This window comes from Ammospiza caudacuta, chromosome 3 (genome assembly GCF_027887145.1).
Source record: "Ammospiza caudacuta isolate bAmmCau1 chromosome 3, bAmmCau1.pri, whole genome shotgun sequence".
Lineage (NCBI taxonomy): Eukaryota > Metazoa > Chordata > Aves > Passeriformes > Passerellidae > Ammospiza > Ammospiza caudacuta.
The window spans coordinates 111830704-111840936 of NC_080595.1; the positions used below are offsets into that span (position 1 = coordinate 111830704).

General features: G+C 40.8%; 1 protein-coding gene across 2 annotated transcripts in view; it reads right to left on the reverse strand.

Annotated features, from left to right (window-relative positions):
- ATG5 (autophagy related 5) overlaps positions 1–7600 on the reverse strand; it is a 73880-nt gene extending 66280 nt beyond the window's left edge. The window contains exons 1-3 of one of the 2 annotated variants that reach the window (XM_058801016.1): positions 7550–7600; positions 6684–6838; positions 1176–1303 (exon numbers count right to left, since the gene is read on the reverse strand). In XM_058801016.1, the coding sequence (XP_058656999.1) occupies positions 1176–1303; positions 6684–6791 (236 nt within the window). In that variant the 5' untranslated portion in view covers positions 6792–6838; positions 7550–7600. The remainder of the gene's footprint in view (positions 1–1175; positions 1304–6683; positions 6839–7549) is intronic. The other variant, XM_058801017.1, reaches the window with a different exon arrangement.
- Positions 7601–10233: the final 2633 nt, after the last annotated feature.

The following is a 10233-nucleotide window of genomic DNA, read 5'->3' on the forward strand; positions in this document are numbered from 1 at the left end:
GATAAATGTGGTACCTTGCTGTTTATTTAGGTAGTATCCATGACTCACATTACTGTGGCACATAAGACACCATTTCTTGTTAAATCCCACATAATTTATTTAGATGTCTAAAGATGGTTTTGCCAGCCAGTTAAAATAAAAGCTTAAAGAGATTGTTTTTATGGGTTTCTCTTTACATATTGTCAAGGTTTACATTAGGTTGGTCTCAAAGAAACAAAAGACTATAAAAGATCTACTGCCTCACCAAATCTACAGGCACTCCATGATGTGATGCTAATCACAGGACAATCCAGGTCCAGTAAAATTAAAAAAATCACTAGTTTGATTTCCTATGATGAAACAAGAAATAAAAAGAGATAAAAATCTCTTAATAATTCCAAATACTAAATACCTTCTAGATGGCTGATGCTGTCTATATAAAACTAGGAAACACTGCAACTCTCAAAATGCTTTCTTTAAAACTCCTTAACAGCAAAAGAAGTAGAAAACCTGATGAAAAGTATTTATGAAAATTAATTAAATGAAACAATATCAGTCCAAGTCCCTAACCTCTCACCAAAAAAACCCAACAAACTAAAAACCCAAAAAAGATAATTTTAATAGACTATAGGACAAAATAAAAACAGAATCAACAGCAATTAGTTCAGTAAACTTGAACTAATTGAATTCAACAAACCCTTGTAGATCAATATTAGATGTTTACAGCGCAAGCACGTATCACACCAGTGAACAGTGAAGGCTACTCATGTTTTATTACCAAGATGCATATAAGCTGTTTGCATTCAGACTCCAAAATTATTACTTCCTATCTGTGTTATTAGACATCTTTAGAAAGGTGAAATATGTTAAAGGAAGATTTATTTGGTAATTCTACAGCAAGCAATGGTAAAGCCTAACCCACAAGCATTCTGAATTATGGTAACAATGAGAACAAAACCAGTAAGGGCAGCACAACACCTCTGTCTGATGCATACAATAAAAATTCAAGGGGAATAATAAAAAATATGTTCAACATTAAACCTTTTGTTTTTCCCCAAAAACATGCATTTCTTACCCTCCTCCTCTATTGTTATCTTTGAAGCCCAAGGGAGTGATTACTTTAGGAAAACTACTGACACTGTGCTAAACCTGGGAACTCTCTACATGATAAAGTGCATAAAGTTCAATAAACTCACCATTTCAGTGGTGTACCTTCGTATTCAAACCATATTTCACTAACTTCCTCCTGTCTCATAACTTTCTGAAAGTGCTTCTTCACTTTGTCTGTTACCAGTGTCAAGTAGCTTATCCTTGGCAAAAGCAACTGAAAAAAAATTATAGAAGGTTTAAGTGTAAATAAAATACACTAAACTAGTAAAAATCTGTAACAAGTATGCATTTTCATAACCAAAATTCAGTTAGCATTCTTTTCTTCCCCTTTTTAAGGTGAAACAGTTTACTTTTTAATGGTCAATGGAAGGCTATAAAATGATGTACACAGAAGATGCAGAATAGTAGTATCCAATATGTTAACACCAAAAAAAGTAAAAAATTAAGTTCTTGATTCTTTCAGTGGGGTGGGGGCAGAACAGTGGACTTCAATTTCTGATTTTCTGTATTTAAATAATGAAGTTTAAACCTTTTTATATGAACACATAAAAAGAGATTATAACTTCTAATTGAAAAGAATGAGAATGTGCATTAGCTATTATTCAAAATGAAAATTCCTACACAAGGAAAAATAAAATAAAGCCAATGAAAACTAGATATTAAGGGCTTGGTTTCCAAGTGTTTTGTACTTCCAATAGCTGTCAATTTCCATTTTCTTTGCACTGGGTTTGCCATTTCAACCTATTAGTCAAGACTGCTATTCTTCTACTATTTAACCTTCACCCAGGAACTAAAATCAGAAAGAAAACTGTAAATATTTTATTAGTTGAAACAAGCTTCATCATATACTATCTTCTTGTCTCAAGTGTATACTACCCAAATCAGAATGTTGTGCTATTTTTATTTGCAACATCTTCCCTATCATCTCTTTTTTTAAAGCCTTATGCCCAGGAGTGGTTAAGCACTCAGTACCAATCAGTGAATTGACTGATGACTGTGTGGCACATGGACTAGAGATAAATCAATCCCTAAGAATTAACAAACAATGCTTTTCAGTAACCTTCCTATAAAATATCAATTCGCTTTAGACCAAACATTTTAAATTAATAGTATCCATCCTGTAAAGTTCTGCTTCATAATTATTAATAAAATAGATGGGCCTAAGGTATATATAGATTATAGTTTGCATGTTTAGAGAAACATTTCTTTTCCAGTGTTCCTCATAATCAGTGCTGCTTCTGAAAGTATTTTCTTTATAGTATATGAATAATGCCAGGCCTCAGTGAATGCCTGTGGTACAGACATCCTAAATCATGTAAGGATATATTCTGCCTGACAAAAAACTTGGTCGCTGCTGTAACATTCTTCCAGAATTTCTCCAATAACTAGACCACACTTTGATATATAAATCAGATAATAATTTGGCCCTGATAATACAATTTGTAAATACCCAATTCATAAAGAAGTATAGAGAGTACATCAAGTATCTGGAAGAACAGATTCATCTTTTTGATAATGCTGCATTAGGTTACATCTGTGACACAGGTAAATTTCACAATTTTATAAAATTACATAAGGCCAAGTCTCACCCGTCACAGTGATCGTGTCAGTTAACACTCCATTTTTCATGTACCATATGGTTCTCTTTTTCCAACTGCTGCTTTTATTATCATCATCATCACATTATTTCTACCATGTTTCATAGGAGCAATGCAATCAAAACACAGCCTTCATTTTTAAAAGGCAAACAAACTCAATAAATTCAACGAAGTTATGTACACATTCAAGTAAGAATTGTTTGTACTTTAATGACAGAAGCTTATCCTTTATTTACCTAATTCCACATATCTTCACTGATTGCTCTTGAGACAATACAGTCCAGGCTATACCAATCAATCCCACATATTTTTGGTAATAATTTCATATAATTTCTGCATGATATGTACAGTTAAATTAATGCTGGTGTACTTTGAGAAGACTTACTAGGACTCTTACAAAAGACAATTTTCAGCATGTTGCATGTAGTACAGCCATGCTGGAATTGATAAATATATTAAAGCATTATTTATTGCAACAGTGTTTCACATAACCCTTCAGATTGCATAATTTCCTCCATAAAATACTCTGCTTCAGTTTATATTGTGAAAGAACAACCCAGTTTTACTTCAACAAAATTAGAGAACACAGACAATAACCAAACAGCTTTCAACTGAATTTAACAGAACTTGGCCATCACTCCCAAAAGGCTTCAACAAAAACGGTACAAGTGTACAAAACCCAACAGTTAATCAGATTAACAGGAATTACCTGCTTTTCAGAGATGCTGAGCATTTGTAGAGCCTACTGAACTCTTTGTTTGGTCTCCCCCCATTCTTTTACCGTGATATAGTTATCCCCTTCCCTTGATATAGTTACGCCCCTATAGGATAAATGAAAGGATCCAATTCTACCACTTTTCTAGCTTTAATTTATCTAGCTTTTATTAATCTTAGAGATTTACCAGTACACTAAATCTGTTAAGAGATCTTTAAGAGCAGTTTAAACACATTTTCACCTTTTTAAACACATTTTCACCTTCTTACCCCTTTTAATATCCGTTCTCCACCCAATGAAAGATACCAGATCATGGGTTCCCTTCATTAAATTAAGAAAAGTAAATCTCCAAATTCATCACTAAGCAGAATAAATCCCAACAGCCATTCCTAAATGTTATGCCCAAAAACTACACAAATCTCAACACCTTCCTTTTGAATAGTATGTATTGCTACAGTATTTAATCACAATAACCAGGAATGTTTTCTTATTAACCAGGAGGTTAAATAAATAACAAAGAACTCCTAATGCCTAAGTAAATGCCTGCAATACAATTTTGTGGAAAGAGTGCCTCTCCAGGTATATCCACAGGTTTTTTTGCACAGCATGCAGTATTTTTACATACAAAGCACTAAAATAGAAAAATTATAGATTTAACAAGAACTGGACTGGTCTGATCACTAAAATGTCAAGGGAGATGAAACAAAACATCCTATCTTGAAATGGCTTCATGTTGCTCTCTCCTACAGATATCTTAACAAAATAATACTTTTGACACCAAGCAAGCTAAAGAGTGGTCCTGTTAAAGACTAGTCACTGGGGCAGAGCATCATTCTAAAACTGTATCCTGCTGTAATTTTGTTCTTTATACATCTGGCAAGTCTCCGCCAATGAGTCTCTGCTTCCTGTATACTTCTTTCATCCTTTTCTTTCTAACTGTTGCTTGCAGCAACAGGCAAACATCATATAATTTTAAAATGAAATGCATAACGATTTTAGGATGAGAGAAAAATAAGATAAATCAGCAACCAAAGTAGATCAAGCAAATTGTTCCTAAATGTGCTGCCACTCAAAACATAACCATCTGTCTGAAACACTCCAAAGAAAATTGATGTATCCATTCCAGCATAACTGCAGAAACCTACCCTACATGACTACATTAAGACACAGGACAATGTTTAATGGAGTTGCCCAGTCTTTATGTCCCCACTCTTTCCAAAAGACAGACAAGTTAATTTTAAATTACTTGTCCTACCCCTGTGCAGTGCCAGAAGGTGATACACACAATTCCAACTGCTGTGCTGCACTAACCCATCTGACAGACAGGGCTCTCCTGTCACACCACTCACAAAAACCAAAATCCATCCCACAGACTCAGAGTTGTTTTTCTAACTCCTCACCCCCCAAGTCTATGTCATCCTTCATCTTCATAAAGCAAATTCCTCAGAGCAGAATCCTTTATCCTCTCTCAGCTTAATGATGCCAGTGTTCCCTTCCCATGCAGTCTTTCCATTCATGAAAGGCAGTCTGGAATAAAGAAGTTGTATCAATACTAACAAGAGGAGCCATGTAAAGCTGAAGAGCTGATGTCAAAGGCTGGAAATGTTAACTACCTGTGCTTTTCTACTTTACCCACAATTTTACTTTGATTTAGCTCAAGTTTGCTCCCATACACCAAATGTCCATTAGCAACTGAAGTCCATCTCCTCCTTACACTTCACATGAATATAATTCAACCCATGGGCTGACTGCTCTGTGATACCAACCTGGGCACAGAAGTGGGAAGGATGAAGACTTATTTCAAACACACTCCCAATCTGAACAAAAACATTAATGCAAACACACTCTGAAACTATCAGAACTATACCATGACTTAAAACCCTGATTGCTATTCTGCCTGATACTATTATAAATCCTTGGTCCCTCATAAGACACAAAGCTGTATTATCAGCCCTAACATGAACTGAAAAATTAAGAAGCTAAAATTTTAGAACTGTCATCCTGAGTAACCACATTTTGCAGAAAGAAAAAATTAAGCATTGAGAATTTTGTGCACACTTTAAATGGAGTAAATAAAAGAAATGCTATGACCTTAAAACCATTTCCTTGACTTAGAAAGCTGGCCACACCACAAGGATAACATGGTTTCATGCTTTCCAAGCCAATGTTAAACAGATCAAGGCTCTAAGGCTCTAAACTTAAACCCATAACTTTCAAGTAGCTCTTACACAAAGTGTGCAAACATATTTTAACTCATATGTATAATTTAAAGTCTCAGACTTTTAGGTTAGATGTATTTGGCAATAGGTCAATAACTATGAAGTGCAGTGCTTATCTTTCAGCAGTGATGAAACTAAAATATACAAAGATGAGCACTATTACTGCTGAACAAAAAGCACCAATAGTTTATTAGGTTTCAAAACAACACATGCGAATGAGAAACTGATGACCCAAAGATGTTACTGAACACAGAAAAAAGAGATCCATCCAGTGTGGAATGGGATATGATAAGGCTTAAGAATTTCAGAATCCCATAAAAATTAAAAGTTCAATATTTCCCTCCCATATACTCGTTACATTTCAAATTTGCATTTCACTAAATCAGCTAACATTCTTTCTCAATTACATGTCTATTAGGTGCTGAAAGAATGAAAACTGATGAGAACACTATAAATAAATACATCATTATAGAAGACATTTCCATGTTATAACTCAAATACATCCATCATCCCTTTTTTATATTCAGCCAGCAATCCTCTTCAGGCAGTGTTCTCTATAGCCATTACAGTTGCTTTTCTTATTTCTTTAAAGTCCAGCAGTCTGGACTTTAAAGCAAAAAAAATGAGCAGAGGCCATCGACAGAGCCAGTGTTTGTTAGCAGTTTGTGTTACACAGGTGACCAACCTTAAACATTGAGATTTCATAAGTCTGACAATTATTTCTGCATTAATAGAAGTTCTCTCCCTTTAACTGCTCATTATCCAAGAACATACAAACTCACATCCAGCCTCCTCCTTTACTTAGTCACTCACTGACTTCTTAAGAATTTTTTCAATGATCTTAATGACCTGTGATAAGTTTCTCTCACTAGTGACACAACTTGCTGTGAAAAAAGATGAAGTCACACAGCATGGCTATATGTTTACTTTCAGGAGCTTCTAGGAATAAGAAGAAAAGAAGTGGGTTTTTTTCACAATATGTAGTAGTACACATGAAGAGAATGAAGGAAACAAACATAACCATGGCCTTGGACTATTTGTGACTATCTTTGTCGTACTCACATAGTAGGGGTCAGCTTCCCTTTCAGTTATCTCATCCTGATACAGAGTGAAGCAGGTCGGTATTCGCCCAAACCACACATCTCGAAGTACATCTTTGTCATCTGTCATTCTTCCAAGGGACAGTGAAGCACATGTAGATCAATTTCTTTCTTCAGCTACAAATGTAACCCATTCCCCCCACAGAGAAAACAAGTCAAGACGACTGCAAATAAAACACATCTTGCTAAAGGTTCTCCCATAACTACGTTCCTGCAGGCTGACCAACGCTGTCACAGAGGCATTAAATGCATCGCTTGGCACAAAGAACGGGATGAATTAAGTTCCCAGCTACAAACGCATGGTGGATAAGGAGTGAAACATAAATGAGCATTTCCTAAAGCTGCATCACGCCCCAGCCGCAGAGCCAAAGGTCCCTTCCCGGAACCCCGCGGGGCCGCGGTGCGGGGGCAGAGCCCGGGGCCGCGCACGGACACCGAAACGAGCCGGGCTCTCCGCCGGGGGCGGCACCGGCCCGAGGGTCACCGAGGCCGCAGGACGGGCCCCAGCATCGCCGAGCGCCGCGCTGCGACCCGGCGCCCTCCGCAGCCCGGACAGGCCCCGCGGGGTCTGTCTGTCTGTCTATCTGTCTGTCTGTCGGTCGGTCCGTCTGTCGACCTCCCTCCCTCTCTCCCTCCCTGCCGGCAGCCGGCCGAGGTGAATCAGCGGCGCTCCCGCCCCACGGGGCCGGACCAGGCAGCGCCGCGGCGGCCGCGCCAGGCGCGCTGTCCCGGGCAGCGGCCGGGCCTGGAGCGGCCCCGGGCGAGCGGGCAGCCGTGCCGTGCCGTGCCGTGCCGTGCCGTGCCGTGCGGGCCGGGCCGGGCCGTTACCTCAGTCGCGACCGGCGACACCGCCCGCCCGCGCGCGGGGCAGGAACTGAGCGGCGGCCGCGCCCCCGCCGCCGCCACGCCCCCGCGCACGCGCCGCCCGCCGCGGGGCTTCCGCCCGGCCCGCGCGCCCGCCCCCGCCGGCGCCGGAAGCAGGAAGCGGCGGGGCGGGGCCAGGGGCGGGGCCGGGACGTGGGGGAGGGCTGGAGCCGGGAGCCGCTCCCGGAGCCGCTCCCAGAGCCGCTTCCCAGCCGCTCCCGGAGCCGGTATCGCAGCCGTTCCGAGAGCGCTGTTGGTGCGGCAGCGCTGGCGGCGGAGAGCCGCAGAGCCGCAGGGCCGCAGCCGTACCGGACCCGGCCATGGGCCCCCTTCTGAGGCATCGGCGGGGCCGCTCAGCCGCTGGACCGCGCGTTGGAGGATTTTGAGCGCTTAATCTCTGTTTTCTCTTACCCGATTGTTCTTTTTCTGCTTCCCCAAGGAAGTAATCATAGCACCGAGGCTCACGGAGTTCAAGGAGCGCTTGGACAATGCTGTCAGGCACATGGTGGGACTTTATGGGGTCTCTGTGCAGGACCAGGAGTTGGGACTCGATGGGTCCCTTCAAAACCAGAATATTCTGTGACTTTTCCTGTGGTAGAATTTTACCCACCGTGGTGGATGGAGCCAGTCTAGAGGAGGCCACAAATTTGCTAAGAGGACTGGAGCCCCTCCCCTACAAAGACAAGCTGAGAAAGGTGGGGCTGGAGAAGAGAAGGTTCTGTGGAGAGCTCACGGCAACCTTGCAGAATCTGAAAGGGCGACAGGGAAACCAGAAAGGCACTCTGGGTCAGGAACTGTGGCGACAGGACAAGGAGGAATGGGGACGAACTGAAAGATGGGGTGACGCTGTTGAGTCAGGGATGGAATGAGTGACTCTAGTCATCAGAAGGTGAAATAGAATCGGTTTCTTAGGAAGAAGTTGTGACTTTTATAGTCTGATTTGATAAGCTGATACTTGATTGATCTTAAAGTGAAAATTTCTCATACTATTGGTGAACTATGAATAGCACACTTTGGAGAATTATATCTATAAACAATGGTTACAGAAAGAAAGTTAATAATTGTTTGAATTCTTTCTTCTAAGCTTCTGACAGCTTTTACACAGCTTCCTAGGATTTTCTTGGGAGAACTATGCTTCTCTCTGTTTAGAGGATATGTGATTCCACAATGGGAAATTTATTTAAGGTATTAGGAAGAAATCTCTTACTGTGAGAGTAGTGAGGCACTAGAGTAGGTTGCTCAGGGAGGCTGTGGGTGTCCCAGCCTGGCAGTGTTCAATGCCAGGTTGGATAAGGCTTTGATCAGCCTTGTCCAGTGGGAGGTGTCCTTGCCCATGGCAGGGCAGATTTGGATTAGATAATATTTAAAATCCCTTCCAGTCCTTCATATTCTACACTTCAGTGATTTTATACCATGGTCACACGAGGAGTACCTGTTGCCACCAGTGGCACCTCTTGCCTACCAAAGCATCCTTCTGGATTGGTTTTTATCAGCTCAGTAGGTGCAAGTCCACAGTGAATTCCACCTGTGCACTTCAAAGAACATCTCCCACAATTCTGTCACTCTGCAAATCCCCATCTCAACGTCCTACAGCTGCAGGAGTGCAGGGGAAGATCAACACTGGTGGCGGGGAACATCATAACTCCCAAGGAAGATGTGTATCCTGTTGTGCTACACACTAGCAGTTGTCAAGGCTGGGTTGTTCCGTGGTGTGAAAAACGCCAATCACTTGTTTTTAAAATTTTTTAAAAGTTTAATAGTAATTAAATGATTATAAAAATAGTAATACAATTAGAATAATAATAATTTGGACAATTTGAATTAGGACAATATGAGACAACAAATACAAAGAGTTATGGATGTCCGGGTACCTTTTTCTGGGCAGCACGAGCCCAAAAGAGGACACACATTAACAAAGGATTAACCCTTAATAAGGCTGTTGCATATTCATACACTTCATACATGATGCATAAATTCCATTCAAATACAGGATTCTCTCTGGTCATCGTCAATTTCTTCCTCCAAATCCTAACAGCACCTTCTAGGTGGGAAGAAGTTAATTTCTTCTGATAAGAGGGCAATAAATTCTTTTTCTCTGAAAGATTTAAGTGTCCTGTGGCTGCTGTCTGCGAGTCCTTTCTTTAAAAAAAGTATCTCACATAGCATCGTTTCTATTTTAACAATTTTTATAACCTAAAACTATATTTAACACAGTACTTAAGAGAATTAATACAGCATTACTTTCTAACACAACACATATAATATTCATTTTAATATTTGCGAAAAGCCAGTCATAAAATACATGCATTTTTCACACTTTGTACCACTTGCTGTTGGCAAAGTGTTCAACAGCAGCGAGCGAACATCTCAGAGCGGGTATCTGCTGAGAGCTGGTACAGGGCGGGTTTAGAGGAGGCACGGGCGGCAGTTTCAGTAGTGCCACGTTCTGGCCGTGCTGCCTTTGGCCACCAGGTGTCACGCAGTGGCCACGGCTGCTCAGGGAGTCTTCAGGAATTCGGGAACTAGCTGCAGTTATCACAGACTTTCGGTGGGGTTTACCCAAAGACTGGCATTTTAGTAAGTTTGCGTGTTGCTGAGCCAACAGTATGATTTGTGGAACTGTAGTATCTTTTCAGTTGTCTGAAAGA